General features: G+C 44.1%; 1 protein-coding gene across 3 annotated transcripts; it reads right to left on the bottom strand.

Moving 5' to 3' along the window:
• Positions 1–1,224: 1,224 nt before the first annotated feature.
• BTN3A3 (butyrophilin subfamily 3 member A3) lies at positions 1,225–15,412 on the bottom strand. Of its 3 annotated transcripts, none has more exons than XM_014557144.2 (10): positions 15,256–15,412; positions 11,157–11,241; positions 10,573–10,920; positions 8,765–9,046; positions 6,231–6,431; positions 6,030–6,050; positions 5,915–5,941; positions 5,033–5,059; positions 4,575–4,601; positions 1,225–2,976 (listed from the first exon to the last, which is right to left on the bottom strand). In XM_014557144.2, exons 2-10 carry the CDS (start codon positions 11,239–11,241, stop codon positions 2,321–2,323), a joined length of 1,674 nt encoding a protein of 557 aa, XP_014412630.2. In that variant the 5' UTR covers positions 15,256–15,412; the 3' UTR covers positions 1,225–2,320. The 3 variants fall into 3 exon arrangements, with proteins under 3 accessions (XP_014412630.2, XP_014412631.2, XP_014412632.2); XM_014557145.2 differs by having other exon boundaries at positions 11,157–11,291; positions 15,256–15,406; XM_014557146.2 differs by lacking the exon at positions 6,030–6,050.
• Positions 15,413–16,185: the final 773 nt, after the last annotated feature.

Genomic DNA, 16,185 nt, shown 5'->3' with positions numbered 1-16,185 from the left:
TCCTTTTTCTTTTTTTTTTTTTCAGGAGTGGGATAATTTTTATTTTCTTTTGAAAAGCCTTGAGATTCCTCACAGATTGTGGTGTTGCTACTAATCACCAGGAGAGGCCTGGTGTGTACAATGCTTGGGTTGAGGGTGTGCGGAGGTGATGGGGTAAACATAAGCATATCTCACAATTTTACCTGTTTCTTAGTCCTGGGTGGCATGGAGCCCAGTTGTCCACATGATAACCAACTGATTAATGTCCACTGTATGTCATTCTTTACTTAGTTGGCTTTTCTTTTCTTTCTTTCTTTTTTTTTAATTTATTTTTGAACCTGGATTTCCTAGGATCACTTCTCAAATAGACAATCTGACCCCAAGTCCTTGATTCAGTCAGCTTTGGGGGAAATCCAACTAAGAGATGGGATTAGGTAGAATTTTCACCACACAGCATTAACAGTGAGAACTGTCTTTTCGGCAAAAGAACCCTCTGACGTATATACCTGGGTCTAGTAAGTGAATGAAGGGCTACAGATAAAATTTCCAAAAAGTCACTCTCACTGAGATTCACAGGAATCTGCAATCATGGGGGCTTTTATATAGAGGATGGAGAGGTCTCCTTCAGAGGGAGTGAAGCCATGACTATGTGTGGTAGGCTGAAGATTCACACCGGAATCTTTACAACCTGTGCTGCCTGCAGGCACCTTGATTTTACTTATTTATTTCTTTAAAATTTATTTTTTACTGGAGTATAGTTGATTTACAGGGTTGTATCAGTTTCTGGTGTACAGCAAAGTGATTCAGTCATATATATATAAAACTTTTCAGGTTTTTTTCCCTTATAAGTTATTACAAGATATTGAATATCGTTCCCTGTGCTATATGGTAGGTCTTTGTTTTTTTTTTTTTTATCTGTTTTATGTATATAGTAGTGTGTATGTTAATCCCAGACTCCTAATTTATCCCCCTCCCCACCCCTTTCCACTTTGGTAACCACAGTTTGTTTTCTATGGCGGGCACCTTGATTTTAGCCTGGTGAGACCCATGTTGCACTTCTGACCTATAAAAATGCGAGATAATAAATTTATTTTCTTTTAGGTCATGAAATTTGTGATAATTTATTATGGCAGCAATGGACAACTAATCCAATAAAGATTTGGGGAAAATGTGGCAGCGAGGTAAATTGTGAACCTGTGGTGGGTAATCTGTAGGGGCTTAAAGTCTAGAAAAGGCTCAGTTGAAGACTGAGGATTATTAACACATTTATTTAACAAATGTAACTTGACGACCACATGCCAGGTAGCAGGGATACACTGATCAACAAAATAGTGCTGATAATGAAGAGTAACTTCTGTCCAGTACCCATCAGCTGCAGAGAATATCAGTTAACATCAAAACTGAGCAGGGGTGGAAATATCTCTTTCCTGGAGATGGAATCCACAGCGTGATAAAAATACCACTAAAGTTCATCTAGCCTCATTCCTCCCAATCCTTGTTCCACAGACAATCTTTATGTACAAAGTTACGCTTTCTAGAGACCTGGAACGTAGGATTGGTTCTGGCTCCCTCATCACACATCACATTGACAGGGTGGGAGTGGGGGCACACATGCCCTTTAGTCGTTAAGACTTGGCCTTTAGTCCCTTTGCCGTCCTGCGTGGTGCAGTCACTGTGAATTGATTCTCCAGACCGAGTCGCCCTGCAGAGTGGATCCAATAAAGCGATGTACCTATGGCTCTGACAATTGCCCTTGAAGCAACCAAGTTGGGTGTGGCCTCCATAGTCACCTATTATGATCCTGACCCTGGGGTGCCCTGGAAAGGGGAGCTCAGGGTTGTACATGGTTCCTGTCCCTCAGGGGCAATTGGGCTGGAAAATAAGTTAGAGGGTAGAGGATGGGGTGGAGATTGGGTCCAGGAGCCAAACCTCTCCCAGCAGCACAAACTTTCTGATGAATTATATAAATTACTTCACTTGGCCCTGCCTCAGTTTACACACTTGCAAAACGAGGTGATATAATAGCGTTGTTGTGAGGATTTAATGAGTGACATTCATTTAAAGCATTGAGCACAACACCCAGTACATTTTAAGTCACCTGTAAATGTTGTTAGTTATTATTATTTGGATCCCAGCTGTCATTCACTAGCTGAGTGACCTTTGGAAAGTGAATTCACTTTTCTGCACCCCAGTTTCTTTCTCCATATGAAAGAGACAAGAAAGTGGTATCTAGTCAACTGTCCCTATGGAATAAATACTTGTATTAATATTAGTGGAATGCTTCACACAGTGTGTGCCTTTAGGATTTTATGGTTGTGATTTGTTGCTGTGAAGGAAGAGGCTAGGTAGGGGCAAGCAAGGATGTTACTTCAGCCTGAGGTTCCCCATTCTCATCAGCTGAGCCCACCGCCACTGTGTTCTCCAGGGAAAGGTCAGGCACTAGGTCAGGAACAATGGAACTCCCCTCTCCTGTCAGTGCTGGGCAGATCGTCAAGGCTGTGGGCTCCAATGTCAAAATCCTGAAAACAGGCCACAGAGGCCCGGAGAAGAAGGTGTGTGGAAAGGTGTAGATATGAGATCCATCCATGGCATTGTAGAAGGAGACCTCACCAGTCTCATAGTCCAGGAAAACCCCTACTCTTTGAGGAGGGTTGGCAACTGTCAGTTTGGTCCGGGGGTCAGAGAGAGCCCGATATTTACTCCCATCAGTCAGCCCCACGGTCCAGAAGCCATTCTCGGGTGTCATTTTCACCCAACACTTTCTCTCCACGTTCTCCTGGCACACCCCGACATGCCACTCTTTCCTGTCCCCAACCTCCACCTCCCAGTAATGTCTCCCTGATGTGAAGCTCTTGCAGCCAAGCACACAGTAATGCCAATCAAATCTCTCAGGGTTGTCTGGCAGATTCTGTCGTTCATCTGCCCGCTGCAGGCTCCTCTGGTCATCAGAAACAAGGAGGATGGGGTTTGCTGTGTTTGGATCCAAAATCACATCCGCTGCAGAAAGTTTGGGGATGGGGTCAGCCATGGTTCCTAGATCTCAGAGCTTCAGCCTGCAAGGTCTGGGACTAGTTGAGGAAGCCCAAGTCCAGGACTGGGTGTCCCCAGCCTGCCCTGAATGTGACCCTCTCAGCAATATCAAAAGCCCCAGGGCTCTTGTGTTCAGTGGGAAAGAGGAGGGTGATGACAGTCAGGATCTGCTTAACTGATAACTGGAACTGGCTCCTTCTTTCTACCTTTTTCTGGTTTCCCTCCCCAAAATGACTCTGCCCACCAGTGCTTCACAGGCACGTAGGTTTACATTTGAGTCCTTGCTCTGCCACTCATGAGATGAATGTCTTTTCCTTTTCTCTTTTCCCATAGACCCAAGCTATATAATATCTTTGAGCCTCAACTTTCTTATCTGAAAAATGGGGATACAAGTACTAATCTTTAGGGTAGGAAGACAGCACATGTTGTGTATTTGACTCAGGGCCGGGCGCGGAGGAAGTGCCTGATGCTATAGTGCTACCGTGCCTCTTCTGTGCTAGTGGCCATGCTGGGGGCTCTATGTGCTCTCAGACCCACTCTCCATCTTTCTCCACCCTCTTCTGGGCCCTGGGAATCTGTCCTCTATGGACAGCATCACTGGGCTCCTTTGCCTCTGGTCACCTGTTGGGTTTGGCCAATGGGAGGTACTAGCTGAAGACTGGAAGGAGAAAGAAGAAAAGCACAGCATATATTTCCCCCACTTCCTCCCTGTGAGCATCAGATGGTGATGCTCTAACAAAGGCCTGACTTTTCTCAGGCAGCCCTCTCCTGAATAGAGCCTCTTTTTCCTTCTTCTGCAGCCACAGGAAATAACCACCCCTGTGAGGAGCAGCAGACAGACAGGCAGGGTCCCCACGAAGAGCTACAGTTTCCTCTGGGCTGCACCCTCTCCTTATCTGCTCTTCAAGCTTACAGGGGGTGACAGGTCCCCACTGTCGCGAGCCCTGGGGGACTGCACATTCCTTTGTTGATTTCCCTTTATTCTCTCTCTTGCCTTTGTGAATAGTTCCTTCTTTAAACCCTCTTCAACCACCCATTTTGAATATATCATCTCTTTCTTGCTGGTTTTTTGACCAACGCATCTTCATTAGCTCATTTAATTTTTACCTCAACTCTCACATAATAGAAATTAGAATCATGATCTAGAAATGAGGAGGCTGAAGCTCAGAAACATCAAGTAACTTGAGGACACAGGGGCAGGAGGCAGCATACAGAGCTTGGGAAAGGAAAAGATCCTTGAGCATTGCTGTCTCTCTTTGGTCATGTCACATCCCCACTCCCTCTGCGGCGTTAGTTCACTTCACCTGTCCTTCCCCTCAGTTCTATCCCTGACGCCTCTTCCTTCCCATAAAGATCTGGGGAAGCCTAGGAGAGCAATTCTCCCTGGTTCTCTCAGCTCTCATCCCTGGAGATGGGGACAGCTTTGAGACTGAGACCTCAAGCTTCCTACTAGGAACTCTCCCAGTCATGGGGACTTGTCATCCCAGAATCTCAAGACTTGGAGAAAAAAAGGGAATCAGATCCCTTGGGTTGTTGTCCTAGAGGACATACAGCGATCCACTTACCAGGTTGGAAGAGGGCCTTCTTCCACTCTGAAAAAAAGGAGACACAATAAGGAAAGGTCATTAATTCTGTCTTACCCCCACCCATCTCCTTACCAAGCCTTTTCTGTCTCCCTTCTTTCAGTCTCTTCAAATGTCCAACAGCTCAGGCACAAAACCTCTCAAAAATGGTAGACTTCCTTTGCTCCATCAGGCTGGGGCTGTGGTGACATGGCCAGGCTAGGTTAGTCTGGGCGTGTGTGTGTGCCAGCAGGGTCTGGGGTGGCTGCAAGTCAGATGCCGTAACTGAAAATCCTCTCTGAGGCTCCAGAAAAGCCGGGAGGTTATCCCCCACAGAAAATGAGCCCCTGGGCTAGATCTGAGTACTCCTACTGGGAACGTCAATGGGTCACACAGAAGGAAAAGGTTTAAACACTTAGTACACATGTGCCAGGAAACTCAGAGGCCATCCGGTCACTCACCAGCATAGGCCTGAGACTTCTCCCCACCTACAATAAAAGAAAGGTAGATATGTCAACTGAACTCCATCGTTTTTGAGTCATTCCCTTTCTCTTCCTTTTACACCCATCTAATCCTTCTCTCTGACCACCGTAGCCTTCCTGCCTCCTCCCTGCTCAACTCTCTCCTCCACTCTCTTCCTTAGTATCAAGTCTGGAACATCATTTGCCACAGGCGCTGTGGCAGTGCTGGGCGCAGGGCTCAGTGTGTGTACATGGGCATGTATACGTGTCCTAGAGCCCATCTCTCTCCATCTGTGTTATTTCCTGCCTACTTCTGAAAAGAATCGGGCAACTCAAGGAGGAAATTCGAGATACTATCTTTTAAAACATTTATAGTAAATCTATGATAACTGAGCCACTGTGGCCACTGCACTTCTTAAGAGATACTTTTCTCTATCTTTCTCTGATTTTCTCATTCTTTTAAATCTTACATTCTTTTCTTCTCAGCACACTGCCGATTATGTAAAGCAACTAGTGAGGTTCCTGGTACAGGGAAGGCATGTCCTATAAGAAGTTCCTTCCCCTTCCTCCCCCTTTCCTTTAAGTGCGCCCTGGGATATTTCAAGGTGCATTACTGGGCTGAAAAGTGTGGACACCTCTCATGGAGGGAGACTGAAGACCTCTTTCTCCAGAAAAAAAAAAAGAAAAAAGAAAAACCATGATTTCCACCCCCACCCCCGGAGCTTTCCCCCAATCAGCCACGCATATTTCTTTCCTAAGGGAAAGGGATCCAGAACATTCCTCAGCCCAGGGCAGAGTTAGGCACCGAGGAAAGGGGCTGAAAAATATTAGGGCAGAGACAGTCTTAGATACAAATTCAGAGAAAATGTCAGAGCCACTCACGAGCCATGTACTGGATCTTTCTCCACTCTGCAATGGAAGAAAGGTGATGAGTCAGTAAGACGCTCAAGCTGGGATGGGAAGACATGTGTGGGTCCCTGGGGGAATCAGAACTTACTGAGTTCATACTGGAGTGTCTCTGGAAAATAAGCAGGAAAAAAAAAAGTACTGTTATGGGGATGGAGGGAGGAGGACCTCTGGAAAATAAACCTTGAAAATGACCCAGTGTCGGGATGGGTGCGTGGGGTGGGGATGAGGCGAGGTCTTCCAGGTCCCTCCTGTAAACGCGGGCCTTAGATGCCCACTGGGGGTCAGATACCTTTTATTCTTTGTTCCTGCTCCTTTTCAGTCTGGGCTATTTCCTTTTCCTCTTTTGCTCTTTCTTTCTCCAAGAATAGAGCCTCTTTTTCCTTCTTCTGCAGCCACAGGAAATAACCAGCCCCTGTGAGTAGCAGCAGACAGACAGGCAGGGTCCCGGCGAAGACAGCAACCCAGCGCTGGGCGCTCCTGAAGAAGGGGTCTGCAACGAGATCCAGCCTTAGCCTCTCATCCCCAGGGCAGGGATCCTGGTCTTTATCTCCTGATGTTAAATGATCTCTCTCTTCCTAAAGTCTCAGAGAACTGTAAGAAAGACTTCAGGAAGGGCTTGTAGTTACAGTCATAACAAAATACTATTACTTGTCTTGAAAGGTCTGCCTCTACCACGTGACTGTGTTACTTGAGCTTCAGAAACACTTTTTCTCTAATTAAAATTTACAATAGGTTACATTCACATGGTTCAGATGTGAAGTAAAAAATATATAACATCATCCAAGTTTCTCATCCACTCACTCTGCCCCTCTTATTTAATTAGATTCTCATTAGTCAGCTTAATCTGGTGGTTAAGAATGTGTGCTTCTGAGCTGAGGGGACTGGGTTCAAATTCTGACTCCTCCACTTGACTGGCAGTGTGCCCTTGGACTAATTACTTAATCATTCTGTTTCTGGTGTCCTAATCTATAAAATGGGGGTAATAATAGTACCTAACTCATGGGGATAAAGTATTAAATTAGTGCTTATAAAAGTGATACAGGAGAACTGGGGCACGAGAGGGTGGCTGTGTTCCACCCAAGTCTCAGTTGAGTCCCTGGGACACGCCCCACCAAGTGAGGGTCATTGGCTTTACACAGGGAAGAATTCAAGAGCAAGCCATAGTAGAGTGAAGGTAGATTTATTCAGAGATACGTACTCTGTAGACAGAGTGCCGGCCATCTCAAAAGGCAAGAGAAAGGCCACAAGGTGAAGGGTTGTTAGTTTTCATGAGTTTGGTAACTTCATATGCTAACAAATGGGAGTATTATTCCAACTACTTTGGGAGAATGGGCTGGGATTCCCAGGAATTGGGCCACCGCCCACTTTTTGACCTTTTATGGTCAGCCTCGGAACTGTCATGGTGCCTGTGGGAGTGCCATTTACCATGCTAATATATTACAATGAGCATATAATGAAGGTCAAGGTCTACTGGAAGTCAAATCTTCTGTCATCTTGGGCCTTAAGGTCTACTGGGAGTTGAATCTTCCACTATAGTGGTGCTAATTGTTGTCTCATTGTTTTAATGGTTGTGCCCTGCCCTCTTCCCTACTGTCTCAAAAGGGCCTAGCACAGTGAGTGCTATGCAAGTGTATATTAAATTTAAAAATATAAATATATTCTTTTGTTTGTTTGTTTATGCCAAAGATAGCATTCTATACGAATTGCTCTGCATCTTGCTTATTCCGTTTACATTGTATCTTGGAAATCTTTCCACATTAGTACAGAGAGAATGGCTGTGTTTCCTTTCACAACTGGGCAATATTCCATTGCACAAAAGTTCCCCATTAGTGGACATTTGCATAGTTGCTAACTTTTTGCTCTTATAATTAATGCTGTAAGAAATAACCTTTTACCTGGGTCATTTCCTACACATGCAAACGTATCTGTCAGATAAATTCCTAGAAGTGGGATTTTGGATCGATAAATAGGTAGTTTGGAGACTTGCCCCCAATAGCAGTTGTACCGATTCATAACAAAAATATATCAAATTTCATGTACCAAAAAATATCTAAGAGTGACTGTCTCTCCACAATCCTACCATCAGAATGTTTTACCAACCAGCACGGTTTTGTTTTATTTCGTTTTATTGTCAATCTCACAAGTAGAAAATGTTTTAATATACATTTCTCTATTAAGTGAGATTGGACAACCTTTGGTGTATTTTCCTTTTCTGTGAACTAGTAATTCATATCTTTTTCTTTTCTTCCCCTACTGGTTTGTTTTATATTTTAAGGAGATTAGCCCTTTCCCTAAACTATGAGTTGTACATATTTTTTGCCCCATTTTGTCATTTGTCTTTGCTTAAGGACATGATCTTTACTATTTACCCCCATTTCCATTGCCTGTCCCGGTTTCTGGTACACAGGAAATGCTCACAAATACTTATGACAGCTTTATGAGAAAAAGAAACATCCCTGGAGCAAGAAGAAGGCTGTGGAACCCTGCTCAATGCCTTGTTTTCACTGACAAGTCAGCACAGAGAATCACACCTCCTTCTTTCTTTTTAAAATTTGTTTTTATTTTACTGTATTTATTTTTATACTTTTATTCACATGGCTACACTAAATTTCAATCGGTTAATGTTTAAATTGTCATTTTTCCTAATTGTCTGTAGATTAGATTTTACATTTGTCTTCTGTAAGGCACATTTGATGGCATTTTTAAAAACTTGACATGTAATTGACATACGATAATATATTAGTTCCAGGTGTACACATCTTTCTTCTTCCAATATTAAGCACAGCTAAGCACAGTATACCTGAGGCTAAGCACAATACTGACCTGCAATGGAAATCCGGGCTGTCTTTTCCTGGTTGAGGAGGGGATTTTTAACGATACAGGACACCTCTTCCCCAGCACTGTCCTTCACGATTAGAGATGATGTGACTGTATACAGGCCCACTCCATCTGCAGCCAGAGGTGCTGCCACAGCTGGCATGTTCTGTCCCTTGACATCTCTCCACTGTATCTGGGGCTGGGGATACCAGCCAGAGGACGTGCACCCCAGGTGGATCCCTCCGTCCTTATGGCCCTTCATTTCAATGTGAAGATCAGAACCCAGTGCTGTAGAAGGAATACATGAGCCTCAATCCTTGGGAACCTCCTATATCAGAGAGGGTCTCAACAGGAATCAGATGGCACACTCACATTAGGTAATTAAAGTAGGGTTTCATTAAGAAGCTATTCACGGTGGGGAGGGTATAGCTCAGTAGTTAAGTGCGAGTCTAACATGCAGAAGGTCTTGGGTTCAATCCTCAGTACCTCCAGTAAAATAAATAAATAAACTTAATTCCTAGGCGCCCCCCCCCCGAAAAAAAAGCTGTTCACAAAAGTGCAGATATGATGAGGGGAACAGAGCAAAGCCCCAGGGCCAGGAACACTGTTAGCACCCATCCCTAAACCCAAAGGGAGGTGGGGAGAAAGCCAACTTAAAGACCTAAAAGGAGAGAGTCATGTATGAGAGGATCTTCATAAGAGCTGTGATCTTTGGGAAGGGCATGCAGCCAGCTAGAGGTGGTCCTGCAGGGAGAAAACCAGGAGATTAAGTACCCAGACCTCTCTCTCCTCCCTCCCTTCCACCCACCTTATGCTATGATTCTCTATTGACCAAACCCAGCCAGAACCAACCGGGCAAGAGAGTGCCCTGAGAAAGAGAAATGCAACGCTTGACATTGGACATGGACCTGGTCTTGGTGTTCTTCTGTGGAACCCAAGCAATTTCATGGAACATCAACATCAGATAGGGGCACTTTGTCACCACATCAGGTCAAGACAAAAACAAGACCAACAGTAATTGTGTTTGAACGTAGAGAAAAACGCAAACACTGTTCAAAGCACAACCATGACCAAATATCCCCCTGTCCTGGCTGTGAGTGACGCTGCTCCTTTACCAATCCCTGCTTTAGCCTTACTCTAACCTTCTTCCTGGATAAGGTTTATGAAGATACCCACCCACAGAATTACATCCTCCCCCACCTCCCTGATAGCATCCAATCTAGAGCAAAGCCCGCTTCCATAAACTTTGCCCCAAATCCCCTAACAGAAGCCCAAAGCCTGTACCAAGTCTCTCTGACAGCCTCTTCCTGAGACCCTCACGTTCCCACTTGGCATGTGCTTTCTCCCTCCTGCAACAAGGATTAAAGCCAACTGGTACAACTGCAGGTGTGTACCTGGGGGCCTTTGGTTGGAGAACAGTGGTAGCACAGATGTTGTCCCTATGGGTCAGTCTCCCCAGCATGCACCTGGAGGGACCCCAGAAGCCATGTGAAATGCAGTTGAACCCAAACAACCACACACCATCTCCAAGGAAGTATTTCCTTATCCTTCCCATCCCTGATGTTCTACTTCCCTGCTTAGACCCTGGCAGCCAGTGGGAGGGAGACATTGATATCATAGGATGCAAAAGGGAATCTTCCTGGAGGAAGACCTGCATCTTTCACAAGGGCCTCAGAGAAGCAAAGTTAGAAGGCAGTGGAGGCAGTTCCCAGTGATCAGCCAGGAATGCTGAGAGGTGGATTTGGAACATGAACTCTGCCTCTGTCCCCGGATCCCATGAAGGAACAAGCTCAGAACAAAACCTGGAGGCTCACCAGCAACCTTGAGCTCCACCAAGGCTTTTTCGTAGAAGTTGCCATCTTGGAAATAACACAGGTAGTTTCCACTGTCAGAGGCTCTGACGTTGCGAATTCGGAGAGCAACCTTCCCTGCAGTGATGTCATCTCTTAAAATTTCAGTTCTCCCTCGATACTCTGCAATCTGTCTGTCTTCTACTTCCTTCCCACCTGCGTACATGAAAACTACCTGCCTGAGGCTGGACTGCACCCACTTCAGTTCCATGGTCTCCGCGCTCATCTCTGGGGACAGGTGACAGGGCAGCTCAGCGTCTTCACCCACTATGGCCAGGACGGGCCCAGGGGGTCCAATCACAGCAAACTGAGCTGGTCAGCAGAAGGGGGAAATTCCATTAGAGGGAGTTGGGGCCATGATGGTAAGGGGTGTCTCAGGCAGAAAACCCTAGAGAGGAACAGGATCCTGACAGAAGGACATCTGTCTTAATGGCATGTGAACCTTCAGTTTACGCTGGGACTTCCTGGAATGAGGAGTCTAAGGTTCTGACTGGGCGCTAACAGGTAATTGTCTACTTCAGATCCATAAAAGTAGAATCGTTCCCTACCTGAGCAAGGGGTAAGCAGCTCGACCAAGACGAGGCAGACAAGGAGGTGGAGCCGAGGGGAGTCTAGGGACCTGGCCGTTTTCATCTGTGATGCAAACAGAGAGACACCAGAAGGAGTCAGGGAGAAACGACGACCTGAAAAAGATGGAGAATTCAGCGTGGAAATCTCCATCTCCCCAGGGCAGTCTAAGGGGCAAACACACCATCACTAGTGTGATGACCCAAGACCCTTTTCTGCCAAAATGTCTGCTTGGAAGTCTCTTCACCTTTGAGTTCCAACATGGAAAAATCTCCCATAAAAATATGTATGTTTAGTGTACAGACAGTAATCCTAACCCACCAGGAAAATCTTTAGCTCTACTACATTAATATGTTCAGAATCCTTTCACTTGCTCACACTTCCCCAGCTACGCCAGGTCCAAGCCTTCACCATCACACTGATTAATACAAGACCCTCTTCTCTGGGTCCCTGATTCTGCTTGTGTCCCCAGTAGTCTCAGCACAACATCCAGAACATTCCTTGAGTCCCATCTGGTCACTTTTCTACTTGGCACCTTCCAGTGGCTCCCGTTTCACTCAGAGTAGAAGCTGAAGTCCTTCCAATGGCTGGCGTGACCCTCCAGGACCTGCAGTCCTCACTTCATCTCCCCTGCTCTCCCTGTCTCTGCTCCGGCCAAACTGCCCTTCTTCCTGGTCCCTGAACACAGCAGGACAGAGGACCTCTACAAAGGATATTGGTCTATTTTGTTTCCTGATGTATAAGAAGCTTGTAGAACAACGTGCAGTTAACATGGAGCCCTTAGTAAATATTTGTTGAATGAGTGAATGGTTACATATTAACCCATCAATACTCACTAGCATTTTATTTCAGTTTAGATCATCAGATGAATTGGTTGTCATCCAATAAGAGATGGGGTGGAGACTTTATAAAGATAAGAATTTTTCTCCATAATGACAGTGCCCTTTGGTCTGGCTTAGAGAGCAGAGCCTGGCCTCCTGTGCTCCCACTGGGACTTGCCTATATTAATGTGTTAATTTCTATTTTTCAATAAAATGGTTTCAAGGGACAAGCCTGTCCTGGATATGTAAGTATAAGAGTTGCAACTTGATGTGCCTTGGTGCACTCTTTTCACAATTGTTCTTTGGGGGAGAAACATCCCTGGAAAGGAAATGAACCATGTGCTTACTAAGGCTCCTTGGCAGATGGCCTCTGGGCTCATCAGCAATGGATAATTTCCCTGTCATGGTCTTTGCACTAGTAGAGAAGTGCCTTTTAGTGGAAGAGATGCTAATACTTGCACGGAAGGGGCAAATATGTTAACCTAGAAGCACACAGCAGCCAATCACAGCTCATGCCTCTATGAAGTGCTAAGGTGCTCCCAGCTCAGAGGCAGGGCGCCTGTAACTCCCCAGTCCTGGCCCAGTGCTTCCAAGTGGATCTTGGCTCAAAAAAATCACCTCCATCAAATTTTAGGCATGGTCTGTGGCATCACTGCCTATCTATATTTTGTTTTGTGGCTTTTTTTTGAGGTGGGGTAGCTAGGTTTATTTATTTATGATGGAGGTAAAGGGATGTGAACCCAGGACCTTGTGCATGTTAAGCATGCACTCTAATCACTGAGCTACACACCTCCTCGCACTATGATAAAGGAAGTGTGGGGCCCTTGCCAGCAAGCCAGGCTTGATTCTAGCTGGAGTTCTAGCTTGGCTTCCTTCCCAACCACCCCAGAGTTAGTTGTGTCCCTAAATAGTGGAGAGCCCTAGAGTAGGATAGATAACTCCAGACCTGGCCCTCTCCCTTCTCTCAGCATGTATTTCCTCCATCCCAAAGATGCCAGATGGAATGGCTTGTTGACGACTGACTCAAGGTTGTGCCCAGCTGAGAAGCAACACTGCTGTCTCCTCTAGGCCCCAACCTATGGCCATCACAAGTTCAAATCACTCTCCCATCAGACTCTGGTCAAGATCTAAGCAGACTCCCTGGTGGAGGCTCTGAAGTCATCAGAGGCTGAACCTACCACTCCTTAATCCCAAGGCTAGTGAATGGGAGAGTTAGGAAGAAGATCTGGTCTCACCCATGTGTTTTCATTCATATTCATTCAACAGATGTTGCCTGAGCACTCACTATGTGCTAGGCCCACTACGTGTTAGGTGTTGGAAATAAAAAGGGTGTGGGAAGTAAGTAATGGCACTACGATTCACAAGCTGTGTGATCTCAGTCATGTGACAAAATGTATTTGCACTTCAGTTCCTTAAAAAAATTATGAAATAGGAACTTGAGAATATGCATTATTGGCTCAGCAATTTCACTTTGAGAAATCCAGCAAAGCACTTGCAAGGATCTAGAGAGAAGCATGTGTAAGGAAGGCACTGCAGCATTATTTTTAAAAGTGAAAAAATGATGAACAACCTAACGAGCCACTTTAACCACTAACAGGGAACTGGTTAGTTAAAGGCATGTCTGTATGAAGGAAGGCAATGTGGCAACTGAGTGATTTATAGTTGCAAACCCAGAATCAAGACATAATAAGTAAACAGAAAGCACATTGCAGAGTCTACTAAAAAACAAAAAGCAAAGCTTAAACAAAAACAAACACAAAAACAAAGCTAATCATTTGTATATATATTTTATATAATTGCCTGAAAGGAGATCTGAAGGGATACGTGCTAAACTGAGAGCTGGAGATTAAGCGAAAGACGCTTTTGCCCTTTGACCTCTATACTTGGAAAATTATTTGGATGTTTTACGTTTTACATATTTTCAGGTTTTACTTAGCAATGAAAAATTGTTACAATAATTATGATGACTGCAATATATTAGTTGTTCAGAAAATCCCAACTCCTATAAATCAACTATACACTAGTAAAAACAAATATTAAAAAGAATACCAACTCCTCACACCAATTCCCCCAAAGCAAACTAGCACGAGGCCCTCATTCATACCACCAGCTGCTGTGGCGCCTGTCCCCGGCAGGCCTGCCAGGTGTGGTGGGGTGAGCTGAGGAGGAGCCGCGAGCAGAAATCGGGGAATTCTTTGGAGCCCTGCCTGAAATCTGGACAAACTCTCAGGTAAAATATTGCCTTTCACCATCTCCTCTGCTCTTCAAAACTGCTCTCTGTGCTGCTACAGAGAAGACAGTATTATTGTTATTATATATATGTAACAATTTCAACACTGTCCTCCGGGTGAGGAATATATTTCCACTAATGTTTCACTAACAATATCTATTATTCTTTGTTCCTGAATAGAGACAATTTCAAAATGGAGAAGAATATGAAGGAATAAAATTTAAATAATCTGTGATGGTAATCATATACTTTACTTCATGGCAATATAAATATTTTGAGGAGTATTTTGGCCATAGATATATACCAAATGCCAGAAAAAATGTTTTATCTTTTAACCCAGAAATTCCACTTGTAGAAATTCATCTTAAAGAAAAAAATTCCGGTATTAACACAAACATTTATGCCTCTGTTAAACATTTGTGTTTGTGTTAAGACTGTTCACCACAGTAAGATCTACAATAGCAAAAAGTAGATATAGTTTAAATCTCCAAATGGAATCCAGTTTTGTTACAATTAGAAATAAAAACTCTTTATTAAAAATATGATTCCTAATGACTATATGAAAATCCCTTTTGTGATTGGACAATGAGTTTGTATCTATTCTCCAACTGTTGTATATGTAGGTTGGTTCAGATTTTTTTTTTTAATTACAGATAATTCTGTAATGAACATCTTTACATATAAATGTTTAAGGCACATCTCTTTAGAATATCTTAGAACACATTCCCAGGGATGACTAGGAGAGATAAGAGTCCTTGGCTCCTTTCTGACCACAATAAGTTCCTAAGAACATGCAGTTGACATATTTTCTCATTCAAGTTGTCTCCCTCCAACAAATTTTCAAATTCAGGTCTTTAGCCTTTACATTGCTCTCCCACCTCCACCCGCTTACCAACCCTGCCCACCACAGGCACAAGCTCCAATCCCTTTCTCTGGGCAAGGACCTTCCTGTAGGTCTACTCTCAGCTTTTCAGCCTCTCTTCCTCCAGGGCCAGTGGCCTTGGCTTTTACCAATTTTCCCCCGCTTACCTCTTGGCAATTCCGTCTGAAAGTTACAGCCCACAGAATGAAGACAATCAATTGCTTTCCATTAGTGATAAGAGTCTCTGATCTGGAAAAAAAAACAAACAAAGATGCCTGCTCACTCTGGGAAACAGTGAGTCATTCTGTAGCAGAGTTAGTTTTTTGTATTGGCTCAGAGGGGTGTTACTCATCAGTTGCTGGGCAGAAACCAGTGGGGAAGTTTAAAATGAAAACTGAAACTGTATTGGATTGTATACGAAGAAGAAAAATTCCAGCCTTAATTCTCACACTGTTTGTGTCACTCTGTGTTTCCCTAATTGAATCATTCATGTACATGTATGTGCATCATCAGTATTTCTTTATATATACCTGTTTTATGTCTTCTAGATGAAAATAGATTTATTTTATATCATAATAGATTTACTGCGTAGAGAAATAAAAGATTTTAATGAGGGAAGAGAGGAAGTCATGCATTAAGTAAAATGTTTCTGTGACTGTTTGCTGACATCTGTTTGCATGTAGATGGGCACATGACGGAGCCAACTGAAAGTATGAACAGAAAGAAAAACAGACTCGCTTCACCTTTTTTGAGCACCTCTGAAATTCAGGTCTCAGATCCACTACCAAATAATTGGAATTATCAGGTTTCCCAAGGCAGTGCTGTCAGTGACTGGTGGGCGTGTTCTACATTTTTCAGAAAATTCTTATTTGGAACATTACTGAGAAGCCACATTCACCCTCTGAGACTTATTTGTGCTACATTTGTATTTCACATGTATTTCTTTCTACTCTGCCAGCAGGATCATGTCTTCTCCAAAGTTTGACTCTGGAGAGTCTGTGAACACTGTTTCTGTGAGGGGTCTTTGGAACAAAGTGGTCCTACCTGTGGCTTAGAGCCTCCCAAGACAATTTATTTGCCTCTCAAGGCAGTGATTA

The sequence above is a fragment of the Camelus ferus genome, chromosome 20 (genome assembly GCF_009834535.1).
Source record: "Camelus ferus isolate YT-003-E chromosome 20, BCGSAC_Cfer_1.0, whole genome shotgun sequence".
Lineage (NCBI taxonomy): Eukaryota > Metazoa > Chordata > Mammalia > Artiodactyla > Camelidae > Camelus > Camelus ferus.
Note: the sequence above shows the minus strand (reverse complement) of the source record. Positions and strands in the feature narration are given on the sequence as shown.